Source organism: Adelges cooleyi, unplaced genomic scaffold (assembly GCF_023614345.1).
Source record: "Adelges cooleyi isolate 19-005CV unplaced genomic scaffold, UGA_ACOO_1.1 ACOO_flye_CR_arks_rails_tigmint_CR_PRNA_247, whole genome shotgun sequence".
Classification (NCBI taxonomy): Eukaryota; Metazoa; Arthropoda; class Insecta; order Hemiptera; family Adelgidae; genus Adelges; species Adelges cooleyi.
In genome coordinates this window covers 13,276,511-13,300,678 of record NW_026095912.1, presented here as the reverse complement: position 1 = coordinate 13,300,678, position 24,168 = coordinate 13,276,511, and the positions used below count along the sequence as shown (strand labels likewise).

Below are 24,168 nucleotides of genomic sequence, written 5' to 3'. Positions count from 1 at the left end.
GTGTAAAGAAAAAAATATATTTCTTATTAAACTCAGTGAGATATTGAGTGGTTAACGATAAGTTGATCACCTTGTATATATTTTTACTTTGTAATATTACCAATGGCAGCCGACGTGTCCATTTTTCCATTATATTGATTTGTGTAAAAATTATTTTTGCAAACATAAACCCAAAAATTCATAGTTGTAAATTTAGCAGACACGTCGTTTAATAGCGTTGCTCACTATTCAAGACATTCAATGGTGCTATTCATATTTACTCAATGACTTATTATGAATTAATAGCCAATCTCGTATACCAATAAATTTGTATTAATTTCAGAGACGCTGACTACGTTTTTGGCCGCACCAAGTATTAAGACTCAGACATTATAAATTATAATTTGTTAAAAAATTTATTTGTAACAAATAAGACCGATTTATACATTTAATAATTATATACGTTGATATTTCAGCGTCCGTTTTCAAGGATGGACAAGGGGAATATCCAGATGGTAAATATTTAATGTTTAGTCATAATGTCCTCATACGATTTGCATGTGGTCCGTTTTTAAGGAATTTTGTCTAAAACCTAACTCTGTTTCCTACATAAACTAAAAAAGTTGTCAAAGAACTTGCATAGCATTAGAGAATTTATATATAAGTTAACTAGTAATAACCATTTACTTGGTGGGGATTTTTAAGGAGTAAAACTTCAGTGAGTTTGTTAAACGTTTATTAAAATAATTGTAATGATACAATTTTCAAATACTTTGATACGAGTAATAGAATGATAATTAAAATTTGTGCTAATACATTTGTATTTGTATGTGAATATTATAATATGAAGTACAGATATTTATAAATTATTATTAAATTAAGTTTATGGTATTAAATATTTATGTAATCATAACAGCAGGAATCAATATTCTTAGTGAAAGAACCTGGTGCTCCGAACATAAGTAATATATACAAATTAACTCAGTTATAAAATCAAAGCAATGATTCTGTGTACGATTTATCATTTACATAGTGAATTAAGCAACACATTGGGAACTTAAATATCTTCTCACCTTCGCATCGAAACTCAAACAGTCAAAAAATTTAATTAAACATTTCCGAATGTCTCATTATTATTTTCATGTTATTATGTTTTATAATTTCAGACTTGGAGCAGATTACTTTGTCTGATATGGGGAAGGAAAGAAGAAATAGAATTAAGAGATCTATATTACGTTTACTCCAGGCAGTCGAAGGTATGTTTAACCCAGAGGGTCGCAAAAAGTAAAATATTATGATTCAAGCAAAAAAGCGAGTTGCAGTGTGATCAGAATGACGATTATTATATGGAGTTCTAATTAACCATTTGATTTGAGAATATATATTTTTATTCAAAGTGGTCACACTGTCGCTTCGACTTTTTGCTTAATGAGTCGTTGAGAACTTGATATATATTACTATGTTACAGCTCTTTATATTTTTAAAAATTATGTTTTCAAAGGTTATATTTAAATCGCGGCTTTTAATGTACAGCAGAGATGTCGTTTAGTAGCGTTGCTCATAAATGTAGAACAACCAGACAAACACATATTTTATAGCAGTGCCGCCAAATTCATGGCTAACGAAAATAATTGTCGTTTTAAATATAATAAATCTGACGAACGGGAACTCGTGTACAGAATGTGGCATGATGGATACTACTATCAAGTATTTGACGTAAATAATAGAGGCCCCAAACTCACCCCGATACTGGAACAACAACAGACAGTGTCGTTGCACAATTTGTTAAAAAAATCTTGCAGATAGACACATTTTTTAAAAATGTTTAATATGCTTTATACAATTTAAATAACATACTATCTTGGAATCATTTAAAATGAGTTTTGTTTTATTTGTTTTGGGTACCAGAGTACAGTTAAAAAAACGCTACACATGCTAATATTTATTTCGATGGTAGTCAGTACCAACTCTACTAAGTATAATGTAATTTCATACTAAACTCAACTAATTATTCAATACCTTAATCGGAGAAATTCTTAGGGAAAGTACGTTTGAAGTAGGTTTAGAGGCTCTTTAATAATAATTTGAACTACTAACCCTCGGAATATTCGATGACGATTGACGTCTGGTTGTGTAAATACACAATTTCTTTTTCAAATGAAAAGGACATTATACTGTATAGCTATAATACTGTTTAGATGTGGCAGCGTATAAACTAAAATGGCATAAGCAAAGTTTGCTTCCGTCAAAACAATCGTTATCGGTTTTAATACTGTTTGTGAAATACGAAATATATGAAATCGGGTGACTGGTCTACACACCGCAATAATATCATTATCGGTTCTTCTATTTTTTAAGAACAGCGACCAGTTCTTGGTAATATTAAATATAGGACAAACGTAAAAATGTGTGCTTCGTGTCAAATCATAATGTTTTTGATGGCAAACAAACATCAATATGTACATTTTAAATTATAATTAATAAGGGATAACCAATTTTAATGGACATTCATACATTCATCAAGTGGGTATTTCTCCATATATATCTTGAGAAATTTTAATTTATCTATTGATGATGTTAATTAGGATTACATTGTGCAGTGTTTAATTAGTTGTATACAATTATTTATTTGTATTTAAAGTGGTTACACTGTCGCCTCGCCTTCGTGCTTACTTCGTTGTTGACTACATGATATTAACACAGATGATAAGATAATATAAGGTTTTATCTAATCTGTTACGTTATACTATGATGTTATAGCTATATCTATTTTAAAAAATTATTTTTGGTAATATTAAATATAGAAAAACGTAAATATGTGTGCTCCGTGTCAGATCATAATGTTTTTGATGGCAAACAAACATCAATATGTACATTTTAAATTATAATTAATAAGGGATATCCATTTTCAATGGACCTATACATTCGTTGAGTGGGTATTTTTCCATATAGTCCAATGGCAAAACACATCTAACCTACATAGTACACAATTAGCGAAATTCGATTGTCATAATTCGTTATTTTATTTTATTTTCAACACATTACAAAATAATTAAAATATTTAATAACAATAAATGTTTACTTTAGGTCATTTTAATAGCATTATAACGCATATTAAATCTTAATGTACAATACAGTTATTCGCTATTAGTATTGGAATATCAGTGTTCTACTGCCATGCAACAATACATTTAGTGCAATTATTTGAATAGGTACCACACAGAAGGTACACAAACAACAAAACAAACTACATTACACAGTAGCCGCCGTAATGGCAAACTTGTTTTTGATAAAAAAAACTATTTTACAACTGATCAATAATTTTGAAAAACAACTTTATATAATTAAAATACAATGTTTTCTTTATAAGCAGTTGACTCAATTATAAGTGATATCCTTGTTTTAATATCTAAAAGCGAGGAAGCTCTGTTGGTTCATTAAAATCACAGTAGTCAGAAATCAGTGATATACTAAAATTTATTTTATATCCAACACAAAAACTAAAAAGTAATCATATCCTCTTGATAAGTTTGATGAAGAATTACTGTCATTATATCCACAAGCAAAAATCACTATTTCATAATTTTAAATATTGTATTAAAAATATTACACGTTTGTCTACGATATTTAATATTATATTATTAGTTCGATTTGTTCCCAAGACGAAAGGACTGAATTGTCCTATATATGTATATTTCATCCGCTGTTTGAAAATCAATTACAGTATGTCTATTAATGATTCAGAGTATGGTTAATTGTATATTTTAAAAATGCGTTTACTGTGAAAAAATAGAATAAAAAATATTGGCAACTCTACTGGGTTATGTCGAAACCCAAATTACATTTGAGAGTATAGTTTTTATTTTGTAATTAGCTATTAATTTGGCAAAGATCAGTTTTTATAAAATACAAATAATTAAAATAATAGTACTTTAAGATTGGTTGTGGAAAGTAATGTATACTATGTACGCTTCTTTAAAGATACAATGCCAAGTTTAAACCATAATGGCTTTGACTCACAGAACAAATTATTTAAATTAAAAATAATTCTTTAGAGCTTATACAAATAATGAACCGGTAAATTAAATGGCACGGTCAAAATTTATTAAACCATCTTTGTTTTTTTGATATTGCCTATCCAAAACTCCTTAAAAACAGACCGCGTGCAAAATCTCGAATTATTCATTCGTGAAGATTAATAATTATTTTCCCCTTTTTTTTATTTGCTTATAATTATTGTGGTTGTCTGACTAATATGGCAATCAGTAAAGTATCCTCATTGCTGTGTTAATAAGTATACACCATCTGTCAAACTCTAAATTAATATTTTGTAAAAAATTGCCTATACTTTACTCCTTAAAAATGGGCGGAGTTGCGTCCTCTTAATTAATATTTATCATATTTGTTAATTTCAATTCTTTATATTGTTCTGGAAATACTACCAGAATAACTACAATAGGTGATATACTATTGTATCAAAACCACCCATTGTATCAGATGATTGTATTTCATAGACAATGATTATTTTGATGAGACAATGATGCCAACATAAAAAAATAACAATCCTTTTGTTTTTCAAATCTGGTACACCGTATATAAAAAAAAATATGTAATTTAAACCCAAATCATGTACTGAAGTATTCAAAACTTCTAGGATCACTCGGAGTATAATATGTTCATAAAAATATTGACATGAATTGATTATAAGACTTAACCTCTTTATGTTTAAATATACAAAATGTGTTCAAATAAATTTGTAAATTCGAATGACGCATTTTCAATAAAATATATGTACGTTTCCACAACGAATTATGGTATTTAAAAATAGTTTTCCTACTGCAAGCTGTTCAAACATTTCGTAGATAGTATAGTTTGCCATACTTAGATTTTACAAAGGAAAGGCCTTATAAAATCCACATCCAATAAGTTGGAACGTAGTTTTGTTGGTTTATTATATATTTTTCCGGTAAAAATGAAACATTTTTGTGTTTTAATGATATTAGTCCTTGTAAATGTTTTGGCAGTTACAGAAAGTAAGTATCGTGGTTTTCTGAAGTACTTGAGGTTTAAATTAGTGACGGTAATCCAAACATCTGGATTAAAAAAAACAAGATCTTTAAGCCAATTAAAAAAAACCTTACAACTATTAAATACAATTCCACTATAAAGTTGTGTGCCCAAGTAAAATGTACTAATAGAAATTAATAAAAAAAAACGCTTAATTTTCATTCTGAATTTTCAAATTTCGACAAATCCGAAATCCAAAACCAAAATATTATCTTATTGTTGTTGTGGTTTATTTTCATCGCAATTATTTAACATGGGTACATTCATTTATATTGTCTTGATATTTAATGGTTCTTTAATACTTTTTAAGTGGCTTAAACATCATGTTTTAGTTTTTGGATTTTTTAATTCCCATCACCAGTTTAAATTAACTTTAAATAATTTCTTTTTTTTTTAAGTTGTCTATAAGATGCATGTATACAAAACAAGTCAGTATATCCAATAATTATTTATCCATGAAATATATTTACAGGTGTCAAATATATTTTACTTTTATTCACATATTCTGTTTACTCTTTTTAATTACAGACTATATGCTTGGTCAAATACGACAAGGTAAAATATTAATACAATTGAAAAATCATTTATTTTCTAAGTTTTTTCTGATGAATGAATTTTGATTTTACAATAATTAATGATATGCAAATTCTACTGTGTAATAAGTTTCAAAAATGTTTACTGCTTTTGAGCCCAGAAAGGATGGATTTTTTTCTTTATATCATCTTTGATTGTAGTTTTTTGACTTAAAATATAATTTAAGGTACATTTAAAGTACATTTAAAGTGCATTAATATAAATTAAACTATTGTTAATCGATGCGTTTGTTGAAAAATGATTTTATAAATTATAAAGTTGAGTATCTACAACTTTCCCAACCTGTGCTGGGTTTTTTTAAAACTATATTTACATCGTTATATCAATATACACCATTAAGAAACATGTGTTTTTCTAGGTCAGGTGGACGAACTAGTCCAGAGTTATGTCTGCTCAGGCGTTGAGATTTGTAAGAATATTAATTATTTTTCAATATTTATTATAAATTCTAATAACTTTTCCACATTAGGAGATTAGGGAACTTGCTATTTCCTAAACTATATCAGGTCGTTTTAACAGTCTTCCTAAGAGTTCTGAGGAAATGATTTGTGATGTTACAGTTTTATATATTTTTACACTATGGCTTGACTTTGTCGACACCTGTCTTATTCATAGTAACGTCGAGTGAATAGCCCATCCATCTTGTTTACCGATAAATTTTTATTAATTTCAGCGACTTTGACTTTGTTGTTGGCCGCGCCAGGTACTATAAGACAATGCTTCAGACATTTTATATTAACAATGTTTACTTTTAATTAATATATTATTAATTGATATTTCAGAAAACGCACGCATTGACGCGAACGGACATTATCGACAAGGTACCTAATAAATTTTGTGTATTTTACAACCAATATTTATTATTGTTATTATGTATTGTCAAGTAGTCCTTTAATGTTTTTTTTTTTGTTTAAAACTAATACTATGCTTAAGAATAACTAAAATGGTTTTATAGAAACTTCAACGTTTATCTATTAAATTCAAAACAAAGAAAGATTATCGTTGCAATCATAATAACCGATTTTACTGCTAACTAACTGAATTTTTTTTGTTTTTTGAATTTTAGATGTGGTAGACGAAGAGCAAACAATACAGATAAGAATAAGTGACTATGGTAAAACTGTGCACCGAATAAATTATAAAACCAACAAATGTTAGATTGGTTAGAATGTACCAGCTAGATTGCTAGCAATTATTTAGATCTCCATTGATATTACATATATCTCAAGAATTTAGACTTGGTCAAGCTCTAGGTATCACTGGCGATCTAGGTGTCCTTTTGCCGTTATGATTGAGATCAAATTTTGTAATGCTATAAAATTTTATCGTTCATTTCATAATGCAAGTTCTAAAGTCATAAGAAGCTAGCCAAATCGTCGAAACTTAGCACGGTATTAAAAATTGTAATATAAAAGTCATGTTTTTTATTTTCCTTACAGCAATGCTAAATCCTATTTTCCAGAACATAGGTAATATAAACAATTTTTAAAAACGGATACAATCATTTGTGTTTTGCTCGGTTTCGGACGCGAAGGCGAGTCCCCTTTTCCATTTTCGCCCACAACAATGTTCATCTCCGCAACGAAACTCGAACAGACAACAATATAAAGTTAAACATTTCTTAACGTCTCATCATTGTTATATTTGATAATTTCAGATTTCAATGACATTGCTTTGTCGGATATGGGGGACACCAGAAGAAATATAACTGAGGCAGCTTTAAGACGTTTACTCGTGGAAGTCGAAAGTACGTATAACCCAGAGGGTCGCAATAAGTAAAATATTATAATTTAAGCAAAATGGCGAGCTGCAGTATGATCACAACGACGAAACTACATTAATTGTGTGGTATCGATTGTTAATTTGCATCACTAATTCTATACAGATATATCTATTTTTTCAAAGGTGATCCCGAAATTCCCAAGTTTGACGTACAGGATACATGTCGTTTAATAGCGTTGTTCGTAACCGCTAATGACCCAACTAAACGCTTAACTTATTGCCTTGCCGTTGTACTCGACGATTACCGTGACTGTCATCTCTTTGACGAGTCAGAACATATTTTCAAGTACAGGAAGTTTCGCGATGGTTACTATGAAGTATCGGGCATTAATAACAGACCAGGTGCCAAACTCACCTAACCTACATAATTGCATGAATCGCCGTTTTATGTTATGTTCAACGCTTTACAATATAATATAATATAGACAATAATAATGACACTTTACCAAATGATTTTTACTATGTACCTATTGTGCTTGATATTATCCACCGTTTAAATTCATAATAAACATGTTTTTCTCTATTCATATTCATTGTTTTCTTTGTTTTTTAAATAATCATAAAGATGATGCCAAAATCAAATTAACCTATCACAGCAATAAAATACTATTAAACGTTGCCAGCAGTAATTTAAAAGTACTCAATACGGGTCATATTAGGGATTCACGTGCTTACATAAGAATTAAAATGATAAAAGCTACTTTCAAGAAAACCGTTTCAACCATTTAATATAATATGGATTTTGCTAGACATGTATTTTAGGTAAGACATAAAATATAACTTTATAAAAAAAACCTAACCTCACTGATATTATATACAAAAAATGAGTTTAAGGTTGTGTTATTACAATTTATTGGTGGTTTTCAATCTAAGTACTACCCACCTCGTGACACCCTAGTTTATGTGTTGGACCTTTTGTTATTCTTGGAATAAACCCCACTTGAGTAAAAGATGCCAATTTGTATATATATATAATTTGGAATATATAATTACTTTACAAAACCGACAAAAATTTACAAAATGTATAAGTATTCTATATTTCTTTGAATTTGTTAAATCAAGTGACCATTAAATAATATAACATGACATAATATAACATATAAAACTGATAATGTAATAAAATATTTGAGGTTTGGTATACTATACATAACTGTAGTATAAATAAAATACTTCAACGTATAATATCAGTATAGGTACTCCCTTTGTATATTACTTTTTAATTATTTTAATTTTATAAATACAATGACTGTATTATTTTATATGTATTCTATATTTGTTTGAATTTGTTCATGTTTCTTAGTACTTGGGATGTAAAATAATAACCTGGTATTATATACCTTATAGCTGTATTGTAAAATTTACAAAAGTAGGGACCAAAAGACATTTTCTAACATTATATTGGTATACATGTTTTTAGTTTAAACTAAGATATTTTCATTTTCAAACTACAGTGGATTCCGTTTTGTATAGGTACTCACCACCTATTCGTACACGTCGAGCGGTTGCTCTTGTATACCGAAATTATTTAATAAACAGTACAAACATTTAAAAAAAAAGATATACAATTTAATGTGTGGCGTGTTGTCGTCTAAGCTAGTCAGTGTGATCTGTGTGCATCCGGTTGACAAAATGTATTTAAATACAAGATTTCGGTTATATATTTCAACTCTGTGCCAGAGTAATTGTACATTTAACGGTCAACATAGTGCGTGGTTTTAAGGAAAATTCTCCGCGGACTCAGTTAGAGTACACCCGATATGTGTATCCGACACGTATAGGGTGCACCCTGTGTAATGAATAAGTCCAACATTATGGTAGTGAGCGCAGGTAATATAACGCCTGTTGTAGGCAACAGTTGAAATGCATTTTCTCGTTGCATATAATAAAAAATATTAGTTTCCGAAAAAGAAAATACGTGTTCAAATAATAGTAGTGAATTCGAATGACGAGTGTTCAATCCAAATTGTGTTTACGTTGTACAACCTATGCCGTGTAAAACACAATGTTTCCACTGCTAGTCGTTTAACCGCTTCATACATTTTGCATAGTTCATCATATTTCGATTTTACTTGATAACAATCAAAATCCAATACAAGTACAACGAAAACACCGCAAGACGTCCACATCCAAAGAGTAGGAATTTAGTTTATCAAAATAATCCAACTGGTTTGGTTTGGCAAGCGTTAAATCATTTTTAAGTAAGTTTTACTATGGAAACTCTGTAAGACGTTCACTTTACTTTATTCCTATACTGCTTTAGTAATGTTATTTTTACCATCATTTATAAACTATAATTTATTGATTACATTTTATAACGAAACCCAATGTTTTTTATGAAGTTATTGAAACTAATAAAACCTATTTTATTTAAATTAAAATGAAAACTGGGTCCAACAAATTTTCTTTAAACCTATTTTTTCTTAGAAAAAATATTATTTATAACAGATTTTTTTTAATTAGAGGGTAAATTAATTTGTGATCAATTAGTCTCAAAAATTATGATTAAAAGTCATGATGTGTGTTCTACATATAGTGTTTTTGGATTATTTTACATACAAGGCTATAAATACATACAAGGCTATAAATAAATAATCCATTGGCAACTGTAACTGTGATATGAACTTATTATATTTTCTTTAGGAACATATGAAACACTTTAGTGTTTTGATGACATTAGTCCTTGGACATGTTTTGGCATTATCAGAAGGTAAGTATTACGGTTTTCTGAAGTACCGGAGGTTTATAACAGATTAGTAATGGGAATCTTAAAATCCGGAATTAAAAAAAATTTATGTCAACTTAAAAAATTGTATAATCCTTAAATACTATTACAGTATAAAGCTGTGTACTTATGTAAAATATACTGATGGAAATTAATAAAAAAAAAAACGCTTAATTTTAACTTTACGTTGCTTTCGAATTTTGAATTACGGATTTTATGATTTTAACAAATCGAAATTCAGAAAGAAAATTTTCTTATTGTTGTTGTGTTTTATTTTTATATTCTTGTTGCAAATATTTAATATTGGTCAACAGATTTATATTTCATTAAAATTTAATATTTTTTTAATAGTTAAAAATCCTAATTTCTGGTTTACCATCAGTAGTTTAAATTAACTTTTTTAATTTTCCTTTTACTTCTTTTTAGATGCCTTTAAACAGCACGTATTCCATACAAGTCAGTATATCCAATAAGTATTTATGTATAAAATATATTTACCTATTATATAAAAGTTTTACCTATTTTTACATCTTTTGTTTGCTTTTTAATCATAGACTATATCCTCAAACGATTAAATCCAGGTAAAATATAAAATAAATTGAAAAACAATGTATTTTTTACGTTTTCTCTGACAACTGAATTATTGATTTTACAAAAACTAATGAAATGAAAATTCTACTGTGTAAAATGTTTCAAAAGGTGTAACTGCTTTTGAATTCAGTAGGGGTTGATTTTTTTGCTCATTTCACCTTTGCTCGTAATTTTTATACTTAAAAGGTTATTTAAGGTTTTTTTTACAATCGTGTCGATACAATCATTGGAAAATTATTTTATAACGTACCTAAAAAAGGTGCTATAACCTTACTAAATAAATATACACAATTTAAAAACATGTCTCTTTCTAGAGCAATTGGGCGCTATAATCACAAATTATATATTGGATCCTATGGATATTGGTAAGCATATTAATTCTTATAATAGTAAATGCGCTACCAATGACTAAATTAAATTGTTTTCTTTAGAACTTTTTTTTTGTTTCCCAACCGCACTTCCCGTCCCATTATAACTATTGAACTCTTATTACTTAAAAAATAGTTATCCAAAGCTGGTTATCAACCAGTCAAAGTTGTTTGTACATTATTATAAATTTAACAATTTTATGAAATGTATGCATTACCATTTAAGTTTCAAAAGGATACTAATTCTTATAATAGCAATTTTTTTTAAAACTTTTTCAAAATTGTTTCTACATTGCTATCAATTAAACAATTATGCGTTACCATTTAAGTATGAAAAGTTACTATCATAAAAACTTAGTTGGGAGGAAGGTAAAAACAAAAAACAAAAATATAGTAAAAAGTTAAGATCACATTGTAAAAAAACACTGTGTAAAGAAAAAAATATATTTCTTATTAAACTCAGTGAGATATTGAGTGGTTAACGATAAGTTGATCACCTTGTATATATTTTTACTTTGTAAGATTAGCAATGGCAGCCGACGTGTCCATTTTTCCATTATATTGATTTGTGTAAAAATTATTTTTCAAACATAAACCCGAAAATTCATAGTTGTAAATTTAGCAGACACATCGTTTCATAGCGTTGCTCACTATTCAAGACATTAAATGATGCTATTCATATTTACTCTATGACTTATTATGAATTAATAGCCAATCTCGTATACCGATAAATTTGTATTAATTTCAGAGACGCTGACTACGTTTTTGGCCGCACCAAGTATTAAGACTCAGACATTATAAATTATAATTTTTTTTAAAAATTTATTTGTAACAAATAAGACCGATTTATACATTTAATAATTATATACGTTGATATTTCAGCGTCCGTTTTCAAGGATGGACGTGGGGAATATCCAGAGGGTAAATATTTAATGTTTAGTCATAATGTCCTTGTACGATTTGCATGTGGTCCGTTTTTAAGGAATTTTGTCTAAAATCTAAAATCTGTTTCCTACATAAACTAGAAAAGTTGTCAAAGAACTTCCATAGCATTAGAGAATTTATATATATAATAACTAGTAAATGGTTATGGTGGGGAATTTTTAAAGAGCGAACCTTCAGTGAGCTTGCTTAACGTTTATTAAAATACTTGTAATGATACAATTTTCAAATACTTTAATACGAGCAATAGAATGATAATTAAAATTTGTGCTATTACATTTGTATTTGTATGTGAATATTATATTATGAAGTACAGATATTTATAAATTATTATTAAATTAAGTTTATGGTATTAAATATCTATGTAATCATAACAGCAAGAATCAATATTCTTCAATGTAACTGAATATAAAATATTTTAAAATTTACTGTTTTAAATTTCAGGTTTGAAAGATAACGAGAAACATATACTAAGCCGTATGAAATATTATGGTAAAAATGTGATAAATTATAAAACCAACAAACGTTAGATTGGTAAAAAACCAGCTAGGTCCTCTTCAATTGTTTAGAATTATATACTCTGAGAATACTCTGTCATCCATGTCCCATCAACACAATTCGAACACTAATATATAATTGTTAATTTTTATTAATGTGTTATTTATTTTAGTGAAAGAACCTGGTGCTCCGAACATAAGTAATATATACAAATTAACTCAGTTATAAAATCAAAGCAATGATTCTGTGTACGATTTATCATTCATATAGTGAATTAAGCATCACATTGGAAACTAATATATCTTCTCATCTTCGCATCGAAACTCGAACAGTCAAAAAATAAAATTAAACATTTCCGAATGTCTCATTATTATTTTCATGTTATTATGTTTTATAATTTCAGACTTGGAGAAGATTACTTTGTCTGATATGGGGAAGGAAAGAAGAAATAGAATTAAGAGATCTGTATTACGTTTACTCCAGGCAGTCGAAGGTATGTTTAACCCAGAGGGTCGCAAAAGGTAAAATACTATGATTCAAGCAAAAAAGCGAGTTGCAGTGTGATCAGAATGACGATTATTATATGTAATTGAATTAACCATTTGAACTGAAAACATATATTTTTATTCAAAGTGGTCACACTGTCGATACGACTTCTTGCTTAATGAGTCGTTGAGAACTTGATATATATTACTATGTTACAGCTCTTTATATTTTTAAAAATTATGTTTTCAAAGGTTATATTCAAACCGCGGCTTTTAATGTACAGCAGAGATGTCGTTTAGTAGCGTTGCTCATAAATGTAGAACAACCAGACAAACACATATTTTATAGCAGTGCCGCCAAATTCATGGCTAACGAAAATAATTGTCGTTTTAAATATAATAAATCTGACGAACGGGAACTCGTGTACAGAATGTGGCATGATGGATACTACTATCAAGTATTTGACGTAAATAATAGAGGCCCCAAACTCACCCCGATACTGGAACAACAACAACAGTGTCGTTGCACAATTTGTTAAAAAAATCTTGCAGATAGACACATTTTTTAAAAATGTTTAATATGCTTTATACAATTTAAATAACATACTATCTTGGAATCATTTAAAATGAGTTTTGTTTTATTTGTTTTGAGTACCAGAGTACAGTTAAAAAAACGCTACACATGCCAATATTTATTTCGATGGTAGTCAGTACCAACTCTACTAAGTATAATGTAATGTCGTACTAAACTCAAATAATTATTCAATACCTTAATCGGAGAAATTCTTAGGGAAAGTACGTTTGAAGTAGGTGTAGAAGCTCTTTAATAATAGATTGAACTACTAACCTCCGAAATATTCGATGACGATTGACGTCTGGTTGTATAAATACACAATTTCTTTTTCAAATGAAAATTACATTATACTGTATAGCTATAATACTGTTTATAGATGGCAGCATATAAACTACAGTCATAGGCAAAGTTTGCTTCCGTCAAAACAATCGTTTTCGGTTTTAATACTGTTGTAAAATACAAAATATATGAAATCGGGTGATTGGTCTACACACCGCAATAATATCATTATTAGTTGTTCTATTTATTAAGAACAGCGACCAGTTCTTGGTAATATTAAATATAGGATAAACGTAAGAATGTGTGCTTCGTGTCAAATCATTATGTTTTTGATGGCAAACAAACATCAATATGTACATTTTAAATTATAATTAATAAGGGATAACCAATTTTAATGGACATTCATACATTCATCAAGTGGGTATTTTTCCATATATATCTTGAGAAATTTTAATTTATCTATTGATGATGGTAATTGGGATTACATTGTGCACTGTGCAGAGTTTTACTAGTTGTAACCAATTGGCCATACTCTACGACTTGAGCAAGTATTTATAGTTTAAGTATTTTTATCAAATGTAATTGTTTTGAATTAAAACAAATATTTTGAATACACTTGTAGTATAATTTAAATAGTAATAATAAGTTGTAATTGCTATGGACAAAAGTTAAGATTTTCAAGTTGGTTGCGTACAATAAAAAAAAAATTGTTTCCAATAGCAAAATATGTTCAAATAATATTGATAATTCTAATGACGTCTTTGATGTAAAAAAATTTTGCGGTTGCACAACATAATACGGTATTTAAAAATAATTTTTCTACTGCTGTTCAAACATAAATTGCATAGTTCTGCGTACTTTTTGCTTTATAAAGATCAAAATTCAATACAGGTACAACTAAAACACCGAAAGACAATAATTGGTTTGGTATTGCAAGCGTTAAATAATTTTAAGTAAGTTTTATTATCGAATCTCATAATAAATCATAATCTCACCATAATTAATAAACTAATGTTTTTAATTAAATTTTATAAAAAAAAAACCAATATTTTATTTTATGAAGTTATTCACTCAAACTAATAAAATCTTTTTTTTCTAAAAAAAAAATAGTAACTGGGTCCAAAAAAATTGCTTTAAACCTTTTTTTGTTGTTAGAAAAAATATTAACTGAACAGTTCTTGAGAGGGTAATGTAAAAAAAAATCATTAGGTAAATTGTTTATGATCAAGCTGGTTTTAAAAATCATTATTAAAAGTCATGATGTGTGTTCTACATACTGTGTTTTCAGAATTTTTTTACATACAAGTCTATTTATAATCCATAAGCTCTGATGGTTTAGTATTGTTTTATGGTTCTAAAGGATCATAGTGGTCAAATAGTAAATAATCCATTGGCAACTGTATCTTAAAGATAAATTTATTGTATTTTCTTAAGGAAAAAATGAAACTTTACCGTGTTTTAATGGTGTTAGTCCTTGGAAATGTTTTGGCAGTTACAGAAAGTAAGTATTACGGTTTTCTGAAGTACCAAAGGTTTAAAATAGTGATGGGTTTTTGGATTCTCATGACTAGATTAACTTCAAATAATTTAACTTTTTTTTTTTTAGTTGACTATAAGATGGAGGTATACACAACAAGTCAGTACATCGTACAATTACTTTTTCATATAATATAACATTTTACAGTTATAAAAAACATATTTTCACCTTTTTTCACATATTTTGTTTACTTTTTATTATTTATAGACCACATGCTTGGATCAATAGAACCAGGTAAAATATAGTAGATAGTAATTTTTGGACTTGAAATATAATTTAAGGTATATTCAAACTACATTAATAAAAAAACTATTGTCATATTTTTTTTTATCATATTTAAATTATTGTATTATTATACAACGTTTAGAAATATGTGTTTTTTAGGTGAAGTGGACGAACTAGTGCAAAGTTTTATATGTTCATTCATTGCAATTCGTAAGCATAATATTAATTATTAATAATATGTTTTTAATATTTATTATAAATTCCAATTGCGATTCTACATTTAGAGATTAGGGAACTTGATATCTCCTAAACTAGATCAGGTCGTTTAAACAGTCTTCCCAGCGGTTTTCTGAGAAAATTGTTTTAAAACACAATTTAAAATGGTTTTTGACTTTACTTGGCTTGACTTTATCGACTCCTGTGTTTTTCAAAAAAATGTTGGCGAATAGCCAATCTCGTTTACAGATACTTTTTATTAATTTCAGCGCCGTTGGCTTTGTTGTTGTTCGCGCCAGGTAATATACCTAAGAAGTGAAAAATTATTTTTTATTATTTTCTAATTTTACTTTTAAGAGATACGATTACTTCTCGTTAATATTTCAGAAAGCGCACCCACTGACGCTAACGAGGAATATTCGCTAGGTAATGAAGTTTGTTTATTTTAAAACCAAATTTATTATTATTTTATATTGTCAAGAAGTCCTTAAACGGGGTTTGTTGTTTAAGAATTATCGTTGTAATCACATTAGCCGGAATCACTGATCTTCAGCGATACGGATATTATAAACTTATACAATTTTTTGTTTTTTTTTTTTTAATTTTAGATGTGGTAGAAGGAGAGCAAACAATACAGTTAAGAATAAGTGACTATGGTAAAACTGTGCACCGAATAATTTATAAAACCAAATTATGTAACCCCCAATTCGACCACTGATCATATATTGTTTGATTTTAATAATATAATATTTATTTAAGATGCAGCAAGGCAAAACGCTGGTGAAATGGTGGACATAAGTAATATAAACGAATGATTAAAATTACTCAAACAGACAAAGAATAAAATGTTTAAAATGTATCAACGTTCAATTATTGTTTACATATTATTATGCTTTAAAATTATTTCAGATTTGGATAACATTACTCTGTCAGATATGGGAGGCACCAGAAGAAATATAACTGAGGCATCTGTAAGACGTTTACTCGAGGAGGTCGAAAGTATGTATAACCCAGAGGGTCGCAATATATAAAATATTATGATGTAAGCAAAGTACAGATCTCTTTATATTTTAAAATATTTTTTTTTCTCCAAAGGTGATCCCGAAAATGTGCCGTTTTCAACACATGAGATATGTCGTTTAATAGCGTTGTTCGTAACTGCAAAAGACCTAACAAAACGCTTTACCGTTGTGTTAGACAGTCGCCGAGATTGTCATCTTACTGATGAGTCACATTGTGTGTACAGGTACAGAAAGTTTAGCGAAGGCTACTATGAAGTATCGGGCATTAATAACAGACCAGGTGCCAAACTCACAAACGGGCCAAGACCACCCTATAACAAATGCTGCACAATTACATAAAGCGATTATTGTCCAATGACCAAAGTCACCTAATCTATACATAAATGTATAAATATGATTGTCACAAGTGGCTGTTTTATTTTATTTTCAACACATTACTATATAATATATAGACATGTAAACTACAATAAAAAAGTAGTCTTAATGTCACTTTACCAAATAATTTTTACTACGCACCTCGTGTACTTGATATAATAATACCGTTTAATTTCATAATAAACAAGTTTTACTCTATTCAAATGCATTGTTTTCTTTGTTTTTTAAATAAACATGAAGATGATACCAAAATCAAATTTAGCTTTCACAGCAATAAAGTACTATTAAATGTTGCCAGCAGTAATTGAAAAATACTCAATACGGGTCATATTAGGGATTCACGTGCTTACATAAGAATTAAAATGATAAAAGCTACTTTCAAGAAAACCGTTTCGAGCCATTTAATATAATATGGATTTTGCTAGACATTTATTTTAGGTAAGACATAAAATATAACTTTATAAAAAAAACCTAACCTCACTGATATTATATACAAAAAATGTGTTTAAGATTGTGTTATTACAATTTTTTGGTGGTTTTCAATCTAAGTACCACCCACTTCGTGACACCCTAGTTTATGTGTAAGACCTTTTTTTATTCTTGGAATAAACCCACTTGAGTAAAAGATGCCAATTTGTCTATTCTGGAAACGTCGGTCTTCGGAATATATAATTACTTTAAAAAAACGGACAAAAAATTACAAAATCTATAGTCTTAAGAGTACTGGCCGTAGCTGTTCTAAGTAGAGTTGTGCGTGTCTGGTAAATTTACCGCTCAAAAATCGAATGATCATTGCATAATATAGCATCATACTATAATAGCTGTTACATACAAAACAGATAAAGTAATAAAATACTTGAGGTTTGGTATACTATACTTAACTGTAGTATAAATAAAATACGTAAAACGTATAATATCAGTATAGGTACTCCCTTTGTACATTACTTTTTTATTATTTTAATTTTACAACTACTATGACTGTATTTTTTTATATGTATTCTATATTTGTTTGAATTTGTTCATGTTTCATAGTACTTGGGATGTAAAAAATAAACTGGTATTATATATCTTATAGCTGTATTGTAAAATATACAAACGTAGGTACCAAAAGATATTTTCTAACATTATATTGTTATACAAGTTTTTAGTTAAAACTAAGATATTTCCATTTTCAAACTACAGTGGATTCCGTTTTGTATAGATACTGCATAAAGATAAGCTGGGCAGCGTGATCTGTGTGCATCCGGTTGACAAAATGTATTTAAATGCAAGATTTGGTTTTAAGGAAAATTCTCCACGGACTCAGTTAGAGTACACCCGATATGTGTATCCGACGTGTATAGGGTGCATCCTGTAAAATTAATAAGTTCATCAATATGGTAGTGAGCGCAGATAATATAACGCCTGTTGAAGGCAACAGTTGAAATGGCACTTTCTCGTTGCGTACAATCAAGATAAAAATATTAGTTTCCGAAAACTAAAATACGTGTTCAAATAATAGTAGTGAATTCGAATGACGTGTACTCAACCAAAATTGTGTTTACGTTGCACAACATTTGGCGTGTAAAACACAATCATTCCACTGCTAGTCGTTTAACCGTTTCATACATTTTGCATAGTTCGTCATATTTCGATTTTACTTGATAATAATCAAAATCCAATACAAGTACAACGAAAACACCGCAAGACGTTCACATCCAAAAAGTAAAAATTTAGTTTAACAAAATTATCCAATTGGTTTCAATTCAAACTAATAAAACCTATTTTATTTAAAATAAAAAAAAAAATTGGTTCCAACAAGTTTCCTTTAAACCTAATTTTTCTTAGAAAAAATATTAATTATAACAGTTTTTTTTTAATTAAAGGGTAAGTTAATTTGTGATCAAGTTAGTCTCAAAAATTATGATTAAAAGTCATGATGTGTGTTCTACGTATAGTGTTTTTGGATTATTTTACATACAAGGCTATAAATACATACAAGGCTATAAATAAATAATCCATTGGCAACTGTAACTGTGATATGAACTTATTATATTTTCTTTAGGAAAAAATGAAACATTTTTGTGTTTTGATGACATTAGTCCTTGGATATGTTTTGGCATTAGACGAAGGTAAGTATCATGGATTTCTGAAAACCTAGAGGTTTACATTAGTGATAGCAATCGAAAAATGCAGATGTTTAAATAAATACTATTTAAGCCACTAAGAAATATTAAATATTCGTATCGTATAAAGATGTGTACCTAAGGAAAGTAATAAAAAAAAACGCTTTATATTTACTCTAAGTTGTTTTCGGATTTTAAATTACGGATTTTATGATTTTAACAAATCCAAATTCAGAAAGAAAATTTTCTTTTTGATGTTGTGTTTTATTTTTACATCTTTATTGCAAAAATTAATATGGGTAAACAGATTTATGTTTTATTATTATTTAATAATTTTTTTATAGTTTTAAATCCCAATTTCTGGACTCCCATCAGTAGTTGAAATTAACGTTTTTTATTTTATTTTTACTTCTTTTTAGATTCCTTTAAACAGCACGTAAACCGTACAAGTCAGTATATCCAATAATTATTTATCTGTAAAATATAATTACAATATGTCAATTAAGTCTTACCAATTTTTACATCTTTTATTTGCTTTTTAATCATAGACTATATGCTCCAAAAATTAAACGAAGGTAAAATATTTAATAAATTAAAAAACAATATATTTTTTACGTTTTCTCTGACAATTGAATGTTGATTTTATAAAAAAAATAATGAAATGAAAATTCTACTGTTTAAAATATTTCAAAGGGTGTAACTACATATAAAATCTGTAGGAGTTAATTTTTTTGCTCAATTCACATTTGTTCGTAGTTTTTAGACTCAAAATGTAATTTAAGGTACACTTTGCAATCGCGTCGATACAATCATTCAAAAATTTTTTTATAACGTACCTAATAAAAGTGCTGTAACCTTACTATATAAATATACACAATTTAAAAACATGTGTCTTACTAGGACAATTGGACGCTCTAGTCACATTTTATGTAATGGATTCTATGGATATTAGTAAGCATATTAATTCTTATAATAGTAAATGCGCTACCAATGACTAAAATAATCATTTTTTTTAATCCTTTTTTTTTGTTTCCCAACCGCACTTCCCCCCCATCATAACTATTAGACTCTTATAACTTTAAAAATATTTAATCAAAATTGTTTGTACATCATTATCAATTTAACAAGTTTATGGGATGTATGCGTTATCATTTAAGTTTCAAAAGTTACTATCATAAAAACTATGTTGGGAGGAGGGTAAAAACAAAAAAAATATATAGTAAAAAGTTAAGATCACATTGTAAATCACATTATATTTCTGATTAAACTCAGTAAGATATTGAGTGGTATGTTGATCACCTTGTATATAATTTTACTTTGTAAGATTACTCATGCCAGCCCACGTGTCATATTTTCCATTATATTGATTTGTGTAAAAATTATTTTTGCAAACATAAACCCGAAAATTCATATTTGTAAATTTGGCAGACACGTCGTTTAATAGCGTTGCTCACTATTCATATTTACTTTATGACTTATTATGAATTAATAGCCAATCTCGTTTACCGATAAATTTTTATGAATTTCAGAGACGCTGGCTACGTTTTTGGCCGCACCAAGTATTAAGACTCAGACATTATCAATTATAATTTTTTTAAAAATTTATTTGTAACAAATAAGACCGATTTATACATTTAATAATTATATACGTTAATATTTCAGCGCCCGTTTTCAAAGATGGATATGGGTATTATCTAGATGGTAAATATTTAATGTATAGTCATAAAGTCCTTATACGATTTGCATGTGATCCGTTTTTAAGGAATTTCGTCTAAAATCCGTTTCCTACATAAACTAGAAAAGTTGTCATAGAAGTTGCATAGCATTAGAGAATTTATATAAAAGTTAACTAGTAATAACCATTTACTTGGTGGGGATTTTTAAAGAGCAAACCTTCAGTGAGTTTGTTTAACGTTTGTTAAAATAATTGTAATGGTACAAATTTCAAATACTTTAACACGAGTATTACAGTGAGAATTAATATTTTTGCTAATACATTTGTATCTGTGTGAGAATATATTATGAGGTACAGATATTTATCAAATATTATTAAATTAAGTTTTTGGTATTAAATATCTGTATTCTTCAATGTTACTGAATATAAAAACTTTTAAAATTTTTGTTGTTTTAAATTTCAGATCTGAGAGCTTATGAGGAACATTTACAGCGCAGTATGAGTAACTATGGTAAAAATGTGATTCGAATAAATTATAAAACCAACAAACGTTAGATTGAAAAAACCAGCAAGGTCCTCTGCAATTGTTTAGAATCATATACTCTGAGAATACTCTGTCACCCATGACCCTCCCACTCAATTCGAACACTGATTTATAATTTTTAATTTATTATATTGTGTTATTTATTTTAGTGAAGCAACCTGGTGCTCTGAAAATAAGTAATATATACAAATTAACTAAGTTATAAAATCACTTATATTTTGCCCGAATTCGAATACGAAGGGGAGAACTATTTTCTATTTTCGTCTACAGCAATGATTCTGTGTACGATTCATCATTTATATGGTGAATATATATTTTAAGCAAAGTTTCGGTCCACGGTTATCATCTTCGCATCGAAACTCGAACAGCCAAAAAATAAAATTAAACATTTTCTATTGTCTCATCATTATTTACATGTTATTAAGTTTTATAATTTCAGACATGGAGCAGGTTACTTTGCTTGATATGGGAAAGGACAGAAGAAATATAATTAAGGGATCTCTATTACGTTTACTCAAGGCAGTCGAAGGTATGGTTAACCCAGAGGGTCGCAATAAGTAAAGTATTATAATTCAAACAAAAAAGCGAGCTGCAGTGTGATCGGAATTGATCTGAAAATATATATTTTTATTCAAAGTGTTCACACTGTCGCCTCGACTTTTTGCTTAATTAGTCGTTGAGATTAAATGTAATCATATTATAGTTTTACAGCTCTTTCTATTCTTAAAAATTATGTTTTCAAAGGTACTATTCAAACCGCGGCTTTTAATGTACATCAGAGATGTCGCTTAGTAGCGTTGTTGGTAAATGTAGAACAACCAGACAAACACATATGTTATAGCAGAGCCGCCGTAACCATGGCTAACGAAAATAATTGTCGTTTGAAATATGATAAATCTGACGGACGGGTCATCGTGTACAGAATGTGGAATGATGGATACTACTATCAAGTATTAGGCTCAAGAAAAAAAGGACCCAAACTCACGCCGAAACTGGAACAACAGAGTCGTCCTTGCACAATTTTATAAAGAGATCTTGCAGAAAGCAGATATATACACTTCTTAAAACTTCTTTAATATGCATTATACAATTGACATAATATACTATTTTGGAATCATTTAAAATAAGTTTTATTTATTTTTGTTTCTTTTTTGAGTATCAGAGTACAGTTAAAGAGACACCACTATTTATTGCGGTGGTAGTGAGTACCGGAAGTACAGGAAGTTTCGCGATGGTTACTACGGAGTTTTGGACCCTGATTATAGTCCAACTGCCAAACTCACCTAACCTACATAATTGCATAAACCTTTGAAATAAATCAAAATTATTGCGTACAATCAACGTAGAGTCAATAAACATTTTTTCCAAAAAAAAAAAAATGTATGCTAAGAATATTTAAGGACAATGCTAATTCGAATGACGTATTTAAAAAATTAAATACTTACGTTTGCATACTTTATTTAATAATAAAATGTTTCTACTGCGAGCCGTTCTAACATTGTTTTCCAACGTTCTAATCTTCCACCACAATATATATAATACATTTATTTACCAGATTCTCAAAACGTATATTTTATACTGTTAATAGATAGGTTTAGCTTCGATACGGAGCAACGATGCTTTTGGTCTTACAACGACATGGGCTTTTTTTGTGTCTGTAAACACTGTAACTTAATACTGGACCAATTCTTTCTAGTAGCAACTCTGTAAATACAAATTTTTATCAAGCTGGTACTTTGTGGTGGGTAAAAATTGAAAAAATACACTTCTTTATGGTTAAAATTTGAAAAAACTGGCTTTAACTGGCTATAATTTCGACAAAAAAGGTCGGATCAAGTTAAACGTATAAGGCATGTTTATTTGGTATGTCACTATACGTCAATTGAGTCAAATTTCAATTATCCCTATTTCTCCCCCTCTCCCCACGGGGACTGCAAGTATTTTGTTTTTTAGCAGTAATTTTAAGGACATCTTAGTTGAACATTTGACAAGAGTTGGAACTCATATGTATCCATAAGATATTAAACGAAGAAACAATTCGGGACTAGAGTTTCCTTTAATTGCCGGATAACTGGGGTCGGGTTTGTCACAGTTTAACTGGAAGTATTACAACTCAAAGTGATTAAATCGTTACATGTTAAAAAAAATCATGATAACATTTTTACAGACATCTATGTAAAGGGATCCTATTAAGTTTTGTGAACTTATGTACCAGTTTTTGGTTAGATTGTCCGAGTAAGCCAGTACAGTGGGGTCAATCACGGTAGGGATAGAGAGGTCATAGGCTTACAGAAATTGTTGTAAATAAATGCGATAAAATTACTTTTAAAGAAACGCTTTGATGGTAATTGTGAACAATGCACCGGACTTTAATACTTTCTTACTGTGCTGGTTTGGATTGTACTGGCGGTATGTACATACTATCCACTGATGCACAACAAAGCGTTTATTCGAAAGTGGTTTTATCATTTTCAATTGTAATAATTATTCCAGTAAACCTGTTACATCCCCATCCCTACTGTACTAGCTTTTTTTTTTAATTATTTGAAATGTATTTGTGACTTAATTATTAATAGGCAATATTATAA

At 28.6% G+C, this 24,168-nt stretch overlaps 5 protein-coding genes and 1 long non-coding RNA gene across 8 annotated transcripts in view; 5 read left to right on the top strand and 1 right to left on the bottom strand.

Annotated features, from left to right (window-relative positions):
- Positions 1–13,576, top strand: part of LOC126836376 (uncharacterized) — a 57,410-nt gene extending 43,834 nt beyond the window's left edge. Inside the window, exon 11 of the mRNA XM_050569702.1 lies at positions 13,281–13,576. Coding sequence (XP_050425659.1) covers positions 13,281–13,567 — 287 coding nt within the window. The 3' untranslated portion in view covers positions 13,568–13,576. The remainder of the gene's footprint in view (positions 1–13,280) is intronic.
- The window catches only part of LOC126836366 (procathepsin L), a 215,820-nt gene that overhangs the window by 156,695 nt on the left and 34,957 nt on the right, over positions 1–24,168 (bottom strand). The gene's annotated exons all lie outside the window — the stretch shown is intronic.
- Positions 4,848–7,949, top strand: LOC126836380 (uncharacterized). The gene is made up of 10 exons (XM_050569713.1): positions 4,848–5,012; positions 5,445–5,474; positions 5,575–5,601; positions 5,999–6,049; positions 6,314–6,343; positions 6,423–6,461; positions 6,707–6,754; positions 7,080–7,109; positions 7,298–7,387; positions 7,546–7,949. The coding sequence occupies exons 1-10, from the start codon at positions 4,952–4,954 to the stop codon at positions 7,779–7,781; spliced, it is 642 nt and encodes a 213-aa protein (XP_050425670.1). The 5' UTR covers positions 4,848–4,951; the 3' UTR covers positions 7,782–7,949.
- On the top strand, positions 9,374–11,087 carry LOC126836383 (uncharacterized). The gene is made up of 5 exons (XR_007685317.1): positions 9,374–9,620; positions 10,063–10,129; positions 10,571–10,600; positions 10,699–10,725; positions 11,050–11,087. It is a non-coding gene; the product is annotated as an uncharacterized LOC126836383 (long non-coding RNA).
- Positions 14,712–17,410, top strand: LOC126836378 (uncharacterized). Its single transcript, XM_050569707.1, has 11 exons — positions 14,712–14,834; positions 15,316–15,382; positions 15,488–15,517; positions 15,626–15,652; positions 15,803–15,853; positions 16,129–16,158; positions 16,247–16,285; positions 16,468–16,515; positions 16,619–16,657; positions 16,769–16,858; positions 16,955–17,410. The coding sequence occupies exons 2-11, from the start codon at positions 15,322–15,324 to the stop codon at positions 17,218–17,220; spliced, it is 681 nt and encodes a 226-aa protein (XP_050425664.1). The 5' UTR covers positions 14,712–14,834; positions 15,316–15,321; the 3' UTR covers positions 17,221–17,410.
- On the top strand, positions 18,711–22,649 carry LOC126836377 (uncharacterized). Of its 3 annotated transcripts, none has more exons than XM_050569703.1 (11): positions 18,711–18,960; positions 19,301–19,367; positions 19,781–19,810; positions 19,910–19,936; positions 20,262–20,312; positions 20,891–20,920; positions 21,024–21,062; positions 21,500–21,547; positions 21,730–21,756; positions 22,020–22,109; positions 22,325–22,649. In XM_050569703.1, exons 2-11 carry the CDS (start codon positions 19,307–19,309, stop codon positions 22,606–22,608), a joined length of 687 nt encoding a protein of 228 aa, XP_050425660.1. In that variant the 5' UTR covers positions 18,711–18,960; positions 19,301–19,306; the 3' UTR covers positions 22,609–22,649. The 3 variants fall into 3 exon arrangements, with proteins under 3 accessions (XP_050425660.1, XP_050425663.1, XP_050425662.1); XM_050569705.1 differs by lacking the exon at positions 18,711–18,960 and adding an exon at positions 19,047–19,122; XM_050569706.1 differs by lacking the exon at positions 19,910–19,936 and having other exon boundaries at positions 20,280–20,312.

Excerpts from the sequence above, each read along its gene's own strand:
- LOC126836380 (XM_050569713.1), top strand. The coding sequence starts at position 4,952 with ATGAAACATTTTTGTGTTTTAATGATATTAGTCCTTGTAAATGTTTTG. Across the intron at positions 6,344-6,422 it reads TTTGTTGTTGGCCGCGCCAG|AAAACGCACGCATTGACGCG; the intron begins GTACTATAAGAC and ends TTGATATTTCAG. Across the intron at positions 7,388-7,545 it reads TTTACTCGTGGAAGTCGAAA|GTGATCCCGAAATTCCCAAG; the intron begins GTACGTATAACC and ends ATTTTTTCAAAG.
- LOC126836378 (XM_050569707.1), top strand. The coding sequence starts at position 15,322 with ATGAAACTTTACCGTGTTTTAATGGTGTTAGTCCTTGGAAATGTTTTG. Across the intron at positions 15,383-15,487 it reads TGTTTTGGCAGTTACAGAAA|TTGACTATAAGATGGAGGTA; the intron begins GTAAGTATTACG and ends TTTTTTTTTTAG. Across the intron at positions 16,658-16,768 it reads TGGTGAAATGGTGGACATAA|ATTTGGATAACATTACTCTG; the intron begins GTAATATAAACG and ends AAATTATTTCAG.
- LOC126836377 (XM_050569703.1), top strand. The coding sequence starts at position 19,307 with ATGAAACATTTTTGTGTTTTGATGACATTAGTCCTTGGATATGTTTTG. Across the intron at positions 20,313-20,890 it reads AATGGATTCTATGGATATTA|AGACGCTGGCTACGTTTTTG; the intron begins GTAAGCATATTA and ends TATGAATTTCAG. Across the intron at positions 21,063-21,499 it reads ATATGGGTATTATCTAGATG|ATCTGAGAGCTTATGAGGAA; the intron begins GTAAATATTTAA and ends TTTAAATTTCAG.